Source organism: Antedon mediterranea, chromosome 3, assembly GCF_964355755.1.
Source record: "Antedon mediterranea chromosome 3, ecAntMedi1.1, whole genome shotgun sequence".
In the NCBI taxonomy this organism is placed as follows: Eukaryota; Metazoa; Echinodermata; class Crinoidea; order Comatulida; family Antedonidae; genus Antedon; species Antedon mediterranea.
In genome coordinates, this window is record NC_092672.1 from 21,309,548 (window position 1) to 21,330,032 (window position 20,485).

Below are 20,485 nucleotides of genomic sequence, written 5' to 3' on the forward strand. Positions count from 1 at the left end.
ATTTAATGTATAAAACTCCATTGATGCTGAAATTGGCATAATTTGAAGATCAATATATTTTTTTCTCTGATACTAGTCATGAAAATTGCTATGACACTACATTAACATTTTGTCATGTATTTCCATTGAACAATTAAAACAATGAAAATGATAGTGTCAATTTTACTTAACTAAACTACAGCAACATGCTATATGCACAATTGAAATATATCATCCTTATTCCAGTATTGATATACAGTAATTTAAACAGTATTATGAAGACTACAATTTTTAACAATTTTAATATTTCTTTAGATCATTATGATTTTGTATATCTGAAAAGTTCATTTTTTACCAAAATGTTTTAATAACTTTTGAAACAGTATGATTCTACCTATATATCACATAGAGGTACAAATGATCAAAGATGCTAGTTGATAGACATATAAACTGTATTCATTTATTTTATAATTATCATCATACTCATTTGCCATACTCTCCTTTATTCCTTTCAACAACATCACCACCAACTCCAACCACCTCCTGGTTATAGTCACCTTTGGGGATCCCTTTGGGGACCCCTTTGGAAACAAGCCTCTGGGCTCAAAGGGCCATCCCCTGCTTTCCATGCTTTTTTCTTGTCTAGTCTTGTATTTTTATATTTAATGTTTCTCTTTTTATTTCATTTACATTATACTGTTTTATTTATTTGTACTGTATTTGGAAAGCAATAAATATTACTTACTTACTTACCACCAATCCCAAGAATGATGATGCAGAATTTGGTTGAGAGCTAAAGTGATCTGTTAATACACACCACAATTATAGTTCTTTGTTATTAGGTTGTAATTATTTTTTCCATATACAATATAAGATACAGATAGTATATCTGCCACATGTATTCTTTCTTTATACTCAGGATTAACAAACATAAATAAAACTGAAATAGCGGCACAAATATAATTTTGTAAGTTATTTACCGTAGCTAGTTTTTAACAAATCACCTTACATAATAATTACAGTATCAAACCACCATTACAATGTCATACAAAATGTAAAAATAAACAAATCATCATTAGCATAACTAGGTGATGATTTGGAATATTTATAGTCTATTCAAAAAGATGTTTATTTCTTAACATTTATTTAAATATATCACACACACATAGTAAATTATAGTAAATACACAATACAAATAAAGGGAAATTGTTTAACACTAAACAACCTAGAGGTGAAAAACAACAAAGAAAAACAAAAAAGTTGAACTAGACTTAAATGTTATACACAACTGTAACAATTTCAGAGTGTATCCAACATTTAACATTATTAAATATTTTAGACCACTGACAATGGTGATCACCAGTGCTTTGCAAAGTCTGCAGTTGCACTTTATCATGTTTTATTCATTCATATTTATCTCCATCATCCAACTTTATCAAACAAAACATTTTTGAGGATAAACATACAGTAGCTATACGTAAGGTTCAACTTTAATAATTTTAAGTTTAACATTTTCTAACATTAATGTTAAAAGATTACTTTTAAAAGAACTTATATAGACACATTTCAAATTTCAGTACAAGCTATTTAACAAAAATATACTTATGCCAAGTTATTGTAGCATAACTTTATATTTTAATCAATGGATGTAAATGACTTTGCATTATATAAATGTATTACAATTCTTTATAAACTCTTCATTGTTGCAGATCTATTTTAGTACAATCTTTTTTTTAAACTAATATTGACCTTGGTTCATCCTTGTTTCAGTTGGATATTGTCCTATCTTTTCAATTTACATTCATGTTCACGGAGTAAATTAAAATTTATCTATTAAGATTAATTCAATAAAACTATATCCCATAACAATTTTCCTATGAATAAATAGATGGAATTATTACCTCCGCCAAGGAGGTTATGTTTTCACCCCTGTATGTTTGTGTGTGGGTGTGGGTGCACGTGTATGTGTGTCTGTGAACAGCCTGAAGGCCACAGTTTTCATCCGATTCTCACCAAATTTGGCCACAATGATCTATGCCCCAAAACCTTGGACGAGTCCGATTGTAAGGGGAAAAGGTCATATTTCAAGGTCACAACTAATAAAAAACTATTTTAGTGCCTAGAGACCACAGTACACATATGGCTGAATGCATAACAACATTACTATAAGCCCAATGACTGGGAAACCTTTAAAATGTGGCTTACCTTTCATTGGTCATGCTTTATAACAACCTACCTTAAACCCCTGCGTTAGCGGCTGAGGTAACACCAACCCAGCGAATGCTATGCAGTCCAAATAGATACTCATTGTACCCACAGCATAAAATATCCTTAAACAGCACGGCAGCGTCAATAGGACATCTTTCTAGCATGTGGCTACTAGTTGATTCCACTGACTAAATAGTGCTAAAGTGGTCCCATGCCTTCTACTCTCTATGTATAAAGACCCAGGTATCTGTGTCCAACAATAATTTCCAACCACCAATAGTTTTGATAGTTCAAACACTGAATTATTTAATATTTTAAATAAACCCAAATAAATTTACACTATCTAGTATTTTTGTAAAAAATTTATAAAATATGCACTTAATGTTAATTTTCCTTTTACCCAAACCTTGTATTATTTTAGATAAAATTATGCAGATTTCATTTACAGTATTGTGGTACAAAACTATGAAACAATCAAAGTCCTTCTGTTTCTGAATTATTTCTTGTAGATGTTAAAACTTTGATTAGTTTTATAAACTACACCTTTTCACCTTCTGTCAATTATATAAGAATGTACAGTATTTATTCTGTTACTGACATTCAATGATTCAGGTTTCTCCTTCATCTAATGTTCTAGCAGTATTGTTATAATTTTTTTTTTAATTGAGAATTGTCATATAATTTCACACATAAATTAATTATTCCCTCAGATTTGGAATCAAAATAAAATGAACATTGACTTAGTAATGTATTTAATAATTGCCCTGATTCAATGCACAACTATTAATTTAGATTGTATACTGGCTTTTTCTTTTATCCAAATGTACATATGAAAAACATAAGCACTCATTTTGAGGACTTGTGATGAGTTGAAAATCAAATAACAATATTATCAAGTTAAAGTTCAATACAATTTTTTTCGTAATGGTCAAATGAATACAAAACAGAAAATATATTTAGGTTACATTAATTTGTTTAAAAAGTAGCATGAAAACATAAAATAAATTACATGAATAAAGGTAATGACCATTACAGGAACCAGAACTTAAAACTAATAAATAAATTCAAAAGAAATATAGACAATAGCATATTATTTCATCAGATAATGATTTTTCAAATATCATTTAAAAGTTTTTACAATTAGAAACAATGGTTAAATCAAGACTATTCCACTTATATTTGGGGTAAAACATTATTTTTTGTTTAAAATAATTGCCAAACTCTGCAATCCTCCAAAAAACATAGCAAAACTCATTTAAACAACTTAAAAATGATTGAATCAGTAGTGTACAGCCCACTTGGCTTGTCAGTTAAGAAATTTAAATATATTTTTGTTAAATACTTAATTTTGTGGTTAAGCATTATTTTTTGGTTTAAAAATAATTGCTAAACCTTCACCCTCGGATTAGAGGGGGCGTAAGCACCAGCCCAAACAATGTTACAGTACAGTGTATAAGTAAAACATTTTATTTTAATTTGTTTAGAATACTAATATATTTATATATTTTTTGATAAAAATTATTGGCGGGCCAATTATTACACATTTCACATTTTACACTGTAGGCCTACCTACCAACTGTAGCCTAAGTCATGACCAACATAGTATATATGTTTAAGGCAAAATAAAATTTATAACCAGTTTATCGTCCCCGCCCGCTCCGATTTTTGGCGCCGCATCGATTTTTATTTTATTTTTTATATTATTATTTGAATTTATATTTACAAAATGTTTACCTTTCCGTAAATCGTAATGTAAAATAATGTAGGCCTAGATACCGTACGAGAGTACAGCCCACACATCGTGTGTACTAGGCTCGGGTCAAATAAGGTCAACCTTACTTAGTCATGCAGCAGCCGTTTTGCAGTATGCAACACGCGTGACTAATTAGTTTGACATCGGTACACGTCTGGAACAGTGAGGCCCGACCGACTTCACATTGCGCAGTTTTTTTTCCGCGGTACACAGAGAATCTCTTTATTATTTGTTCATCGTGATTTCTTACTTACTCGTTGTTGAACTACGATAAAATGGGGGTATTTGTTTGTGTTTTAATTTGCAAGAGGAATAAAGTTATAAAGCCATGGTTTGCAAGGACAGTAATTGATAGCAGTACTACCTTCCGTCAGATATTTATTGACTTTGCAAGTGGTGAATTTGACGGCGGAGTGGCAGTTGATCTTGCAGAATTCAAGAAAGATCATGCGAGTATTCGGCCGAGTCGGCCACCTACCGCGACGGTAGGCCCGGATCAACTGCCGTTTTGGCTCCGGAGTTTTTTTTAGGGTTATTCCATTATTAAAGTGGGGATGTGTGGTTATGAATATTGTGTGCAGGTACGTCAATAGAAATGACATTGAGAGCCCTCTTCTGTCAGTTGACTGGTTCCCGGTCTACCGCCTTGTAATTGACTTAATCATGATCGAATTCCAACAACTTAAGAATATACAAAATGTTTACATAATTATATAACAATGTAGATCTATCTAATAATGTTTTTATTTTTTTGCAGATAAAGGAGGATCATCAATAAAATAAAATGATAAAAATTCCAGGCATTTAATATATGGTTTACTGATAAAATATAATGTACCAATGAAATAAACCTGGTGTTCTGAAACATATTTTAATAACTTTTGCCGGCCTAGCGCCTATGTGTATCTAAATCTATCTAAATAATTAAGTTAGTACAGTATTAACAAATAAAGGGTTAGGGTTATGTATAATAAAATGATAGAAATGAGGCATTATCTAATAATGTTTTTATTGATTTTCTTTTCTGATTTTTTTAGTTTTAAAATTCAAGTACCGTTTTTATAGCGTTACGTATCCTGTAAATGGTAACCTAAAAATATAGAAATGTAATAAAATAACGGTTATAGTGAACCTAAACATTAACCAAACACTAACATTAGAAAACCACTATGTGTTTGCTGGACTGCCACAATGGAACAATAGACCTATGTATGTTAAACAAAGAAATCACGTCAAAGCAGGGTGGAGACGGAATTTTAAGACAAAGGTGTTCTATACAAATGCAAATCATTCATGTATACTTTTTACAAATTTTGTTTAGTTTCTTTATTAAAAGATTTTGATATGCTGTTATATATAAATATTCTAATACATAGAATAGCAAAATTATCATAATACATAGGATAGCAAAAAATAAACCAAACATAACAACAACAAAATTAAATTGACAATGTATTTTTATTTAGAAATTCATTTCAATAATATAAATATTTTTTATTAAATTACATCATTATTTACTTACAATTAATTAATTACTTAACTTCCATTACAGTAACTGAATAAATGGTACATAAAATTACTAAATAATTGCACATAAAATGCAGGTTATAATAAAGACATAAGTATACATATAATGGTACAGGTTATAAATATTTAAATTACGTTTTTTAAATGTAATTATAATAATTAATGATGAGAATACGGTTACGAGTAGACATGTACATTGGTACATTACAGTACGAGCAATCCTTGGCAGTTGGATAAAAACCCCTTCGTTGGAAAAAGTCCAGGTAGTCATCAAATCCATTAAACAAATGTGGTCCTATCTTCGGCAGCATGGTCCTTGGTTTAAGTCGCAGTAAAATCAAATCGAGAACGCAGTAAAATATCGGAGTTGTAGGCCTATAATATAGTTGAAAGTTGGTGATTTGAAGACAACTGATCTTGGTTTATATACATGTGCCATATTTTAGTTTGTATACATAGCTCCATGTCGGCATGAGTGATATTGTTATATGCTTTATTATGTAATATTGTAAGCTTCAATGAGACACCTTTGTGCAGCGATAAAAAAAAGTAAAACTATGCTACAGCGGTTTTTGTTTCTTAACCTGATTACATATATTTTATTAATATTTATTCTTCCCAACCATTTTTTTTTAAACTCAAAATTTGAAACACTACCGTTTAGCTTTTTCATTCAAATTGAACATTGAATTTAATGAAATTTTATGTACTGTACTGTTTAACAAATCAACATAACGGTACAATAGGTTATGATTATTTCAAACCAAAATAGCTAGGTTTTTAAGGACTGATTTATCTTTAAAAAACGCCTAGAAATAAAAGAGAGAGAGAGAATAGCAATTACGTGTTGGAATAATACAGTAGTAACGGTACAATATATAATCATTTTGGTAAAGAAAATCAAATACTAGGTTTTTTAAGGTCTGATTAAACCCAAGTGTGACGTCGTCTGGAAGCAGGAATTTAATATTCATAATTAGGTGATCATTTAGAATAAAATGATCATGTATTGTTATTGGTTATCCGCAACGAAGTTGCTGATAACCTCTTGTGATTGTACGAAATCATCATCAACATCAACTTTTTATTTCTCTTCTTTCTTTCTGTATGATTTTTGTGCAACGCTTTTCTCTGAAACTTGCAAACATAACATTTTGTGAACTATGTTAACATTTTGACATTTGTGTAACGTCGTCAAGCGAAGCTTATATTAATTCATATAAAAATTAAGCCTATTGGATGTTGTGACGTTACCGTATGGCCAGTTGAAGTTAAAAAGTATTTTTTTTCATCGCTTTCGTAAAAGTTATACAATTTTTAAATAGCGCGCACCGCCCGTCCACGTGCCAAATTTTCTTCCAATTGTTATATTTTATTACTCAATTCATTATCTTTCGATATTGTTATCTTCAAGTTTATTTTGACAACGTCATCATACCAAAAAATTAGAACGATGTGATGTGGGTCCCGTAATTTCACCTATGCTATGTATATAGATATACACAGTACAGTATATACTGTACATATTGTATATGGCATATAATAGGCACAACTCAGCACTATAAGCGTATAATAGGATGGCATACATCAACAATTTCCGATTGTATGTTAACGTAGGTGCATGTTTAAAAAATATGAATGTCAATAAAATGATAAAAATGATCACCTATAATTCGTCAAAGTGACGAATTAAATTCTAGTTACAAGTTGTACTTGGATATCAAACTGTCTATTTGGTCGACTTGAGCCTCAAGAGAATAGCAACTCATGTATGAGCTGTAATAAACAGTAAGTACAGTATAGAAATCATATATCGACTAGCATTAAAATTACAAGTGGGAATCTGTAGTACAGTGAAAAATTTCATTTAAAAATTTTAGCAAAATTGCTAATCAAACTGATTTAGTCGAGAAACATAGCTTTTGTATTGTATTTTTTGCTACACAATTTTCGAAATGTGTAGCAATAAGGTTGTTTTGTATAGCTTTTTGCTATGCCACACTGGCGAAATTATTCCTTGTAGTAGATAAAATAGACGTTCAAAACAGGTTAAAAAAGAAAATCATAGTACGGTTATTATTGTACAGTATATTAATTAAACAAGCTGAACATTTTATATAGTGATTTAATACGCAAATAATGTTTCCACATTTTTTTTACTGCAGAGTTTACGTGAATTTCTGTCAGCATTGATCATGTTGTATTCCACCACCAGATTTGCATTTGTATAGAACGCCTTTGTCTTAAAATTCCGTCTCCACCCTGCTTTGACGTGATTTCTTTGTTTAACATACCTAGGTCTATTGTTCCATTGTGGCAGTCCAGCAAACACATAGTGGTTTTCTAATGTTAGTGTTTGGTTAATGTTTAGGTTCACTATAACCGTTATTTTTATTACATTTCTATAACGTAAAAAGAAACATTCAGATAACGTTTTTAGGTTACCATTTACAGGATACGTAACGCTATAAAAACGGTACTTGAATTTTAAAACTAAAAAAATCAGAAAAGAAAATCAATAAAAACATTATTAGATAATGCCTCATTTCTATCATTTTATTATACATAACCCTAACCCTTTATTTGTTAATACTGTACTAACTTAATTATTTAGATAGATTTAGATACACATAGGCGCTAGGCCGGCAAAAGTTATTAAAATATGTTTCAGAACACCAGGTTTATTTCATTGGTACATTATATTTTATCAGTAAACCGTATATTAAATGCCTGGAATTTTTATCATTTTATTTTATTGATGATCCTCCTTTATCTGCAAAAAAATAAAAACATTATTAGATAGATCTACATTGTTATATAATTATGTAAACATTTTGTATATTCTTAAGTTGTTGGAATTCGATCATGATTAAGTCAATTACAAGGCGGTAGACCGGGAACCAGTCAACTGACAGAAGAGGGCTCTCAATGTCATTTCTATTGACGTACCTGCACACAATATTCATAACCACACACCCCCACTTTAATAATGGAATAACCCTAAAAAAAACTCCGGAGCCAAAACGGCAGTTGATCCGGCCTAGGCTAGTTAATGGCGGTTGATCTTGCATAATTCAAGAAAGAGTGTGAGTGATAGGCTTGTATGAATCAGCCCCAATCCAGACCTACAGTATACTCTGGCAGCGAACATAACTTAAAGATCACATGACACTGAAATCACATATTGTAGATTTTTGTACTTATATGCTAGATAATAATTACTAGAATAAGAATAAAGTGTTTGTAATTAGTAATTCGGTCGAATTCATATTTTAAAAATATTTTTTAATTACGTTGTTCAAAATTGGGACAAATTGTCATAAAAAAAGCGGCAACCCTATAGGTCATCACTGCTACGTCACAAGTTGGAGTAAAAAAAAGGCAAACACACTGAAAGCCTCTGTGATACAGTAATATCAAAGACAACACAGTATTATGGAATCTGATTCCGAAGAAAACATTAGGCCTAGTTAGTTTGAATCTCGATTACAATTCTTCATCATTTGACGATGATGATATTGATGAAGAAGAAGATATAGAAATAGAAAATGACGATGGTGATGTAGGCCTAGGCCTAACGCACAAGCATGTTCGAGCCTGCTGACTGAGTACGAAGGAGGAGAGGTTGAAGACTTGGCTTGGATGGAGGACCACGAAGAGAACGCTAACGACGAAAGGGCCATGCTGTTCAATACAGAGTGGTACGTACAATATAGCTTATAATGATGATGAATGAAGTAAAGTTGTAGTAATAATAATAGGCTGCGCTAAACTAGGCCTATTTTTTTTTATTATACTGTATTATTAATATCATTATAGGCCTCTAGCTACTAGTGTAGAGGCCTACACTTAGTAGACCTCCTACCTAGCTAGGCTAGGCCCTAGAGCTAGTAGTAGTACTACTACTAGGCCTAGGCTACTACTGCAGAGTACTAGCTTTAGTCTAATAGGCCTAGGTTTATTTATTTGCTATTAATTCGCCTTTATCATTCATAATTGATTCAATGTTGTAAAAAAATCTTAATACAGTAATTAATAAATAGTAATGGCAATGATGCAACCCCTGTCACATCATATATAACTGTAAAAACAGTGTATCTGACATTCCTGTTTATTCAGGTGTATGTGTAAAAATTGTGTACCAATGCCAAAAGCACGAGAGTCCATTTGCTGCCAGGAAATCGCAAAGACGAGAGAGAAAATGGAGAAAGTGGAGATGAATGAAGAGTGTTTAACACGCCATCCAGGATTCAGAGAAGTCTGTTTAAATGAGTGGTGCTACAAGTAGCATACCTTTCATATAAACAGCAGTATGGCGCAATGGCTGCTTTACCCCACACTAATGAAGAGTAAGTTGAGCTGTTCTATGCATACGAATACTAGGTGCAATATGCTTTCATTCCATTTTCTTGTATCTTGTTAAAACCTGTAACTTTTAACAATACTTTCACAGGCAGTATAGACATGTTGCATACAGGAACCTGGTGAGATTCTGTTGGGGCTACCTTGGTAGGAAAAATAGAGTTGTTCTCCCGTCATGTGCAGTGAAGAAGAACCTTTCCAAACCCAGAAGAAGATGGCTACACAGGCTTTAAATTAGGCAATATTGCAGATATTTAATTTTTTTCAAGTTGTTATTTATATGCTGTTTATACGTTTTACACTACATTACTGTATATGAAAGAAGTAAAAAAGTAACGGAAGACAATGCTATCCCTTGTTTATAATACGTTTTACAGAACATTACTGTATAATATGAAAGTAGTAAAAAAGTAACAGTAGACAATGCTATCCCTTGTTTATACGTTTTACAGAACATTACTGTATAATATGAAAGTAGTAAAAAAGTAACGGAAGACAATGCTATCCCTTGTTTATACGTTTTACAGAACATTACTGTATAATATGAAAGTAGTAAAAAAGTAACAGAAGACAATGCTATCCCTTGTTTATACGTTTTACAGAACATTACTGTATAATATGAAAGTAGTAAAAAAGTAACAGTAGACAATGCTATCCCTTGTTTATACGTTTTACAGAACATTACTGTATAATATGAAAGTAGTAAAAAAGTAACGGAAGACAATGCTATCCCTTGTTTAGGCCTATACGTTTTACAGAACATTACTGTATAATATGAAAGAAGTAAAAAAGTAACAGAAGACAATGCTATTCCCTGTTTATACTGTATATATTTATAAATTAAAATGAAAAAAAAAAGTAAAAAAGACAATGCTATCTCTTGTTTATATATGTGCTACAGTAAATTATGGAAGTAAATTGAAAAAAATGGTGGCTCTTGCTCTTGAGTCTTGCTCTACTTTGCAAACCATTAATCTGAAATTGCAACATCTTTATCTGGCCGAACGAAGGTTGAGCACACGGGTGGTGGTGGTGAACTTAATTCAGGAATTGAATCTGAAGAATTTTTCTTGCCACTACTGCACAAGTATAATGTTTCTGAAATAAGCTCGTCAACATAAGCTGTGGTTACAAAATAAATGCAATTGTCAATAAATGAACAAAGTCATTAAACAAAATAGTATACAGCTTATCAATCAAATTTGTTTGGCTTACCAAATGTTGCATCTGTCAATAATCTTTTAAGTGTGTAGCCACCACTTTTTGCTCTTGGAAACACCAGCGAGAACCGTTCATTTCCATCTCTATCTTTTGCTGCTGCCCTGCCAGAATTTTCATTGTAGTGTAATACAGCGAGTATTGCCCTAAGATACAAAATTGGATATTTGATATTTTTATGTAAACTTTTAATATGCTACACCAATAGTAAGTGTAAGGATAAATGACAATTATAGTAGTAAGTACCTGCTTAACATGCCATTGTATGAATACCCAAGCATTTTGGGTGTGAAATGTAGTATGGTTCCATGGAACGCCTCTACTACTGATGTTGAGCATGTGGACTTAATTTCTGAACATCCTTTCGTAGATGAGTATTTTCTAGCAGGTCGCACAGCTTCTCACTAGTCTGGGCTCCAGACGGAGTTTTGTAAAAATATAAATATTTTTGCACATATGGCGTTTCATACGTGTATTACTTGAGTTTGGATACTCCGTCTGGGGAAACACGCATAAGTCACGTGGTTTGACACCAAGAATTCTTGGTGCATAAATTATCCAGTTGACTAGTTTCAGCCGCATGCCATTGGCTACTCACTCGTACATTGTTTTAATATTCATATTTCAGAATTTCAAAGACTCAACGTCTAAAGGCCCGGTCACACCTTACCGATATTTTAGACCGATATCGATACAAAAATATCGGTATAGTGCATAAGAGCGGGGGCGGTCACACTAGAGCGATAATCGAGACGGTCATCGGGAGCCAAATCGGTCGAATGGCTTCTTTAGCGATTTTTTTTTTTGTATCGCCCGATAATTTTGTTTTTAGCCAATCAGATGATGGTACGTCATACCTGTCATCAACAGTGAATTTCTCCACTCCTCCTCTCCTCCTCTCTGTGGCGCGATGGCTGACACAACATCAGACGTTGTTTTGGAAACACTGATTTTGAACGTTCAAATAACACAGTTCTGTATGACAAGGGACACGCCGAATACAAAAACAACATTTAAAAAAATGATATATGGAACGAGATTGGCGAGAGGGTTGGAATGACTGGTAAGTGAATAACTAACAGCTATTATTCCAAGCTAGGCGGGCGTCTGTAATTTCTAGGCCTAGGCCTAGGTAGTAGTACTCTAGGCCTATGTAGTAGTATACAGTAGTCCGCAGATGTCAGTCAGAGCGCGCGCACGGGTACGACTGTCAACCAATTATCATGTGGTGGACCAGCTTGGCCTAACTAGTAAGCGTAGGCCACAGAATGTGATTTATGGAATGAAAAATAATTAAAAAAACTAGGCCTAGTAGTACTACTAGTAATATTGCATAATAATCTTCACAATAGATTTTATTCAATTACAACATTAACAAATATAATATATATAATATATATAATATTATTATTACTCTTGAATAATTAATAGAGTATCAATACTAGTAGTAGTACTATAGATAGTAATATTGCATAATAATCTTTACAATATATTTTATTCAATTACAAGATTTTTAACAAATATATTCAAGTTTAAGTCATATCATTTAAAATATATTAAAATAATAAAAAGATGTTTTTTCCCAACTCTGAAATGTAATTTAAAACTAAAATATATTACTATGATATGAAATTATTTTAAACATAACATATTTAATGACAAAAACTTTTTTACACCAGCCCCTCCACAATAATTTTCACAATGTTACAGCAAACCAACCATTTTTTGTTAGGCATTATTATAATATTATTAATTAATAATAATGAAATGTATCTCATTTCATCTACTATTTTATTTCATAATGAATAATTAAACTGCTTTGCCAAAACAAGCATCCCTTTACCATGGCACTTCACCCGCTGGTGACATAAAGTACTCTTTGAATGTGTGCCTGACTGCTATTGCGTCATTTGAGGCATGATTTCCTGTTAAACGCAGGTTCTGAATGACTTTATGATGTGCAGACCTTTGAGAATCTACTTGTGCATTGATACAGTGTCACCCGTCTTCTGTAAAAAATGGTGCAGTACACATGTAGCTTTGATTATTTTGTCCACATTGTGTTGCTGTAATTGCATTCGCCTTTGGTAGACACGCCACCTTGCTGCCAAAAAGCCAAATGCATTTTCCACTATCCTCCGGGCTCTAGAAAGTCTGTAGTTGTAAATTCGTTTGCTGTCATCAAGTTCACTGCCAGAATAAGATCTCATTATATTTGATTTCAGTGGAAATGCCTCATCCCCAATAATGACATAGGGAACTTTACCAAGCTCTGGTGCATTTGGCAATTCTTTATCAGCTGGAAAGGCCAATTGATGGGCTTGTATCGCTTTGCCCATTGCACTTTTTGCAAATATGCCAGCGTCACTTTGGGAACCATATGCTCCCAACATCAATCAGTATGAAACGGTACATGGCATCTACCAGAGCCATCAGTACTACAGAAAAAGTACCTTTGTAATTGAAGAAGGTTGATCCTGTATATGGTGGGGCTTGAATAACAACATGTTTCCCATCTATGGCCCCAACACAGTTTGGGAACTGCCACCTTGTTTCGAATGCAGCTGCTACTTCTTTCCATTCATTTTCTGTTGGAACAGGCATATATTGAGGGTGCATGCATTGCCAAATAGCATCACACACCTCAGGCACAATGTTGACAATGGTTGTTTTTCCGACTCTGTAACTAAAAGAAATAGTTTTGTACGAGTCTCCAGTAGCCAAGTATCTGTAAAAAAAATATAAATGGTTTTAATTTATTCCTTGACTTTAAAATGTACTGTGCAGTATGCAATGTGTTGATTTGTATAACGTTTCAACACAAAAAAATAGATAAAAATGTTTATTGTAACTATTAATTATTTGTACTACAGTAGTTGTTTACATGATATTTATATTTTCAATGTTATTTTTAAAACTACACTTTTTTGTTATATTTACAGGAGACTTGGCACGCAAGAAATGGGGCAACATCAGGGATGCTTACAGCAGCAGTAAACGAAAAGCTGCATCTAAAAGTGGAGATGCCAAAAAGTACATAAAGAAGTACAAATTCGAAGACATCTTGTCCTTTTTAAAACCATTTATCCAACACAGAGAGTAAGTAAAATCGAATGTTAATAATAATAATTAATTCACTTCTGTATAAATAGTAAACAACATAATATATTTACTAAACAAATGAACATTTTGCCTGTGGTTCAAATGTATATCACATCAAAGGTAATATAAGTCTGTAGACCATTAACAATTGTTTTTCATTTCAGGACCTCAAGTAACCTCAATAGTCCAAGTGAACTATTAGTATTAAGTAAAAGCAATACTAGTATTAGTGATGAGGACATTCCAGACTTGCCACACACATCTACACAAAAACCCACACCAAAAAAAAGAAAGTTACCAGATGACAGTGACAGTGTTGACATTGACAAATCAATTTTGAAGTATCTGGAAGATCAGAAAGAAAACAAGAAAGACGACATTCATTGTTTTTTTTTTGTCAATGGCCGAAATTTTAAGAAAACTGCCTGAAAGGGCCAGGGCTGACATCCGATTTAAAATTCACAAATTGGTCCATGAGGCTGAGATAGAGTATTTGCTTTAGGTTTTAAATTTTATTGTTAAATTTGACTTTATTTTATAAAAATAATTGTATAAAAATTGATTATTATTATTGTTCCACAACACTTTCGGGTTGTTGAAAATGTTGTTTTTGTACATTAGCAACATTGACAAGAAAAATAAATTAACTTGTATTTTTCCGGGATGACACTATATCTTTAAAATTGCAGTATTTTAAATATTTTAATTTAGCTGGCAATACTTCAAAGAAGGCAATTAAAATAAACGTTTTTAATTTTGAATTAACCAGTGTTGAGGTCTCCTTTGTTTGGGTATTTATTACTTAACTTTTATTTCATTTTTTAAATTTAACAAAATAATTTCACAGCAATATTAATGCCGAAAATGTGGGGTTACTGATCAGTAGTGGTCTTGGCCTAGGTCTATAGTAATTAGTTGTAACTCACCCTAGTCTTGTAGTAGTACTATGCCTAGTGCTACTACTAGGCCTAGGCTGTTACTAAAGTAGGTACTACTGTACCCTAGGCGCTAGAGAGGCCTGCTCTAGTTAGTGGCCTGTAGTACTAACTAATTATGATTAGTGCTCAATTAATTTATTATATTTAAGAATTATATACTTACCTAAGACATATTGCTAGCCTTTCATTTGCACTTACACTCTTTCTAAAAAAGGTGTCTTCCTTTTGTATTTTACCTCGTACCAAGTCTAAAATAGTATAGAACTGTTGCTCTGACATTCTGAAGTATTCATAAAATTTGTCTTCATGAGAAGACAATTCTCTGAACAATGTTTGGAATTCCCCATACATTGCCCTAGATTCATTAAATTGGGTGTACCCACAATCTACGTCTTTTTTGTCGACATTTTTGTCTTCTTAATAACAAATACATCAGAAGTACTTCTTCGCTGTCGTCTGCCATCATGTATATTTTAACTTTAATCAAAGATAGTGTAGTACTACACTATCTTTGCTTTAATTACTATCCATACAACAACAACTTTTTTTAACCGTTGGGGGCGTCATCACAACGAAACGATTTCGGTTGAAGTGTGACCGCGATTGAGAACGATAAGTCACGACCGATATTTCACGTCCGATAGGTATCGGTTAGGTGTGACCGGGCCTTAAGACGATGCGCATGCGCTATGTTACGTTTAGACAATGTGTACTTGGGTACATTGATGAAAGTTTCCGAAGGCTAAAAATGATTTTATATGCCTAGTAGTCTGGTAAACATTTGATGAGATTTTTCCCAAGAACATGAAAACTCGTCTTGATATGATAGGCTAGCTTCTCCGCCAAATCAAACATTGAATGGATCATTTATTATGCGAAAAAAATTAGATTTATTTCCCACCCAGACCCTGTCCTGTTCTGTGTGGTGGTGTAGCCTGTTGTGTGCCGGTCGGTGGTGGTATGTAGGCCTACCTTATTGGCGTTTTATTTGGAAGGTCATACGTACGAGTTGAGTAGCCCTACGAAGGAGGCCTAGGCCAGGACTAAACAATTAATAAACAAAACAACTTGGCAACACGATTTTCAACAGTTGTTCAGTCTCATCGTACAATCAGCATACTGTACGTACGTACTCGATCTTTTTCATTTTGAAACAAAATGATCATTGGTTGATTCGAAATCCATATTTAAATACCGCCCGCCCCATATAGCCAAATACGGTATGATAACCTACGTCATTCTTATCAGATGTTTGCGATCTGCAACTCGATTTCTATACGTGTTTCACAAGTCTGTATTTTCAGACAAAAATCGCGGTCGAAATAAAAACAAATAAATAAAAAAAAGAAGACAATAAATACAGACTTGGGGCAAGTCTAAGCTTCTCACAAGCCTGTTGAAAATTTACACAATTATTTAAAACAACAGTACTAACAAATTATTAGTGATTTTAAAATGCACAAATAAATTAGTACCTGGTTTAAGCCATTTTTTTTCTGCCATCTGGTATGGGTGCATGTAGATATTCTTTAAAATGCTATTGAATCAGTTGAGCTTTATTAATATTGATACAGTAGGCCTACGTCCACTGATGGGACCCCGACACTAAAGGCAACAATGAGATTTGTTTGGATAGAATAATGAAAATAGGCCTAGGGGCAGGGACCTACTAGACTAGGCCTAACTAGTAATGGGAATGAATACTTACAATAACAATTAACATCCTGTCTCCGGCGTTTGACAGAACTTGTCCTTTTGCGTTTCTCCGCAGTTTCACTATTTTTATTTTTTCTTATGGTCGGGACTGCATCGGCCACCTTAAGTTTTAGGGTGGATGGTAGTCCCAATTTTCTTTTCATCATACAGGACGACTCAAAACATTCGTTTTCCACAAAGTGAACGCTGCATATATTCATTAGGGCCTAGCTAGCTAGGCCTAGGAAAATCGGCTCTAGGAAAATCGGCTCTAGTAAACTGGACAAAACGAATCCACTGGCGTCTTATTCTGGGTTTTTTTGGAAAGCCAAAAAACTTACATCATCGTTTGAAGTAAGAACACAACCACCAACGACACAATTGACTGGCATAATATCGGAAAATAATGTAAAACTTCGATGAAAATATACTCGCTCAATAGAGATACAATACAACACAATAAGATGGAGGGCCGGGATGGAGGAGATACTGTGGTGTACCACATGCAGTGCGACGGTGCACTCTGACCGAATTTCGGACGACTACAATTAGTGACGTCACGAACTGATTGGAATGTGACATTGCCGATTTTTAGGATTTCGTCACTCACCTTAAAATTTCCTCTATTAAACATCGTTAAATATCACTTTTTTCATAAAATTTTGCAAAAAATGTTAAATATATCAATATATAGTTGTATGCAGAACGTATTTTGATGAAAAATTGCTACTTTTAAAACGTGTCATGTGATCTTTAATCGAAGAAGCGGAGAGCTATCCTATATGTGATGGATGTAAGGATGGAGGCAAAGCTGCCAAGAAAAGGAACACCAGGGCATTTTCTCCAAAAGTGTAAAAACTATGCTGAACTTTAAATAGACCTAATATTTTAAGCTTTGTACTAAGTTATGCCTTGGTAATGCTTAATTAAAATTATTAGTGTTCAAATGAGACTGTTTTCAAGTGTATTTTTATTTACATACATTTTAGAATTTAAAAGAAATGCAAGAATAAAAATATAAGTTGGCGGCCATATTGGAAAAATTTGCATAAATTTAAATAAAAAATAAAAAGGGCCTCCCTCATCGTTTTTTTAAAAATCCCGGACGATAAACTGGTTATTAATTTTATTTGGCCTAAAGATTACTATTTTTAATAATTTTTCTTCATTACATGCTTTTTCTAGATGTCGACAGCCGGCATAAAATGTTGTTGCCTTCATAGCCTTAGCTTTTCGAATCACAATGGATCTTTGCGGCCTATAAATGATAATGTGTCTTGGGCAGAGATCTTCACCTCAATTTTTCTAGTTCAGTGTACATTTTCAATCGAAATATTATTTAAGCCAAGATCAGTTTTAAATATGTCCTTTACAAGGTGCATTTGATCTTTTCCTTGATGTCACCAAATCATAGGTTGTAGCTTCTAAAATGCCTTTCAACTCGTAGCAATTCAGCTTCCATGTAGCTATTGTATCCTGTTTAGATTTGATGTTTCACACATTCATGTCAAACTATCCGTTGTAGCTTTAAATTTATCCTTAATTTTTACTTTGAAGTTCCATAACATTTCTGTTTTTAGCAATGCTTGTTACTCTTTAGTGATGCTCTTTCCTTGTCAATCCTACTATTTATGTCAGCTGCTAAGCTACTCATTTCATCACTCAATGCATTCATTCAACATTTTTTTATTCATAGCTTGTTCAGTAGGCTCAGTTTTTATACCTATACTATGAATTCGTGTTTTTCTTGTATTCATAGTTCAAGATAAAGCACTATTAATTGGTTATGAATACTCCTAGGCTTATATTCTTAGTAAAATGTAATACTTGCAGAATGATCAACTGTTGGGAATTAAATATTATACAGAGCATTGTATGTCTTCACTCAGAGATGTCCATAGCACTTTAATTTTACTGTAAATAAGAATTTGAGTTCTCTACACTAAAGGTTATTCACATGACAGTTTGTAATAGTGATATGTAAAAGGAATTTAATAATGAATCATAATCAACAGAAATAGAACAATTTATTTAATTAATTCAAATTGTTCAATATAATTTAAAATATTTAATATTCCTGGAGTATTATCACAAATAGATAATCATTTCAATTTGTAGCATTCAAAATACAGTAGGAGGGTTTGTTTATAATTTTATAATTGTATTTTGATGGGTTGGCACCCAAACATTTTTAATTTTTTTTACTCCATCTTTGGTATTTAATTGCATTCTTTGAAAATTACCTTTTTTTCAATGAGCTTGCCTGAATCTTCGACTGTCTGGTGTTTTCAATTCTCCTTCTCCTTCTTTTTATTTGGATATATATTGTATTTTCATCTTCTTCCCAACTTTTTTATTATTTTTTTCAGGGAGCCTAGGCGTAAAGTTTTTCAACTTATATAGGTTTCCTTCCACACATACTATGTTTTTTATAGGTTATTATTATAGTGTTTATATAATTATTATTTTATGTATTTTTAATATATGTATGGAGAACATTTATTGAATATTTATTGAAAATTGATTAAACAAATCAAATAAAATAAAACAAATCATAATATATTAATTTTGTGTATCTATATATAAATTTACGTAAGGGCAAAATTCGGTAAAACGCGCGTTATTTCTAGAATGTTTACTCGATGGTATATAAAGTTGGTTCGTACTTTCGGTACTGATTTTAACCACCTGATGTAACCCTGTTTACTAATTAAATTGAGTTCGATAATTAGTTATTGACGATTAAAACGAATTTAGGTTCAACGATTTGCCCCAAATAGGGGTGTTTTTCGATCGTGGTATACACTGTCTAATGGATGTCCGTCTTGATAAATACCTGCAGACAATAATGCGAGGATGCTTCGCATTTTCCTATCTCCTCCTACGATAATTGTTTTTAATGGCTGAAAACCGATTGAACAGCTCGAGTACAGCATCATAATGTTGAAGACAGGCCGATTTTCTTTAAAAAATACTATTTTGATAGAATTAATATACGTTTATACAAATGTATTGATTTGCGATGAATGGAACATTCCAATCTCTGTTCCACAAGCGTCTATTCCCTCAGGCGTCGTAAAGGCAAGTACTGTATACTCATAACAGAAATTAGATCCATTTTTTTTTTCAATCTGTGCTGCAGAGGTTGGATATAAATTTTTTTTAACGGATAATGAGCTAGCGTTTTCACTCGCCGTATATTATGTACACATCTTTATTATTGCAGTTAAACCACCCACATCATCACCCTTCCCTCACTGGCATGAGTAGCGTTGTAAAACCAGTAGAGGATAGGCCTACGGTACATCACATGCCATAAATGCAAAACAACTTTGGTGGGTATTAGGGTAGGAACCAACTTAAGTATGAATTGGCTCTAAGAAACAAATGAAAACCATTAGGCCTACTAATTAAGTTGAGTTAGATAATTTAATATTTATTGACGATTAAATCGAATTTATGATTTTCCCCGAAATAGAGGTGGTTTTCACAAATTGTTTTACATTATATAAACATATACACGTCGTAGTGATGTATCGTTACATGTACTGTACTATTTCAATCGACTATGACGGTGATAGTTTCAACAAAGTATTAAATCGCAATGTTTTACTGTGTGTAGTGGTATATTATTTGTAAAACATGAAAACAATTAATATTTCGTTACTAAATGGATAAAGAATATATTTAAAAAGTGTTCCTC

The 20,485-nt window shown here is 32.6% G+C and overlaps 2 protein-coding genes across 2 annotated transcripts in view; both read left to right on the forward strand.

The window, feature by feature from the left end:
* The window catches only part of LOC140044138 (uncharacterized), a 209,766-nt gene that overhangs the window by 135,052 nt on the left and 54,229 nt on the right, over nucleotides 1–20,485 (forward strand). The gene's annotated exons all lie outside the window — the stretch shown is intronic.
* Nucleotides 11,959–14,875, forward strand: LOC140043706 (uncharacterized). Its single transcript, XM_072088203.1, has 3 exons — nucleotides 11,959–12,110; nucleotides 13,990–14,146; nucleotides 14,314–14,875. Exons 1-3 carry the CDS (start codon nucleotides 12,104–12,106, stop codon nucleotides 14,576–14,578), a joined length of 429 nt encoding a protein of 142 aa, XP_071944304.1. The 5' UTR covers nucleotides 11,959–12,103; the 3' UTR covers nucleotides 14,579–14,875.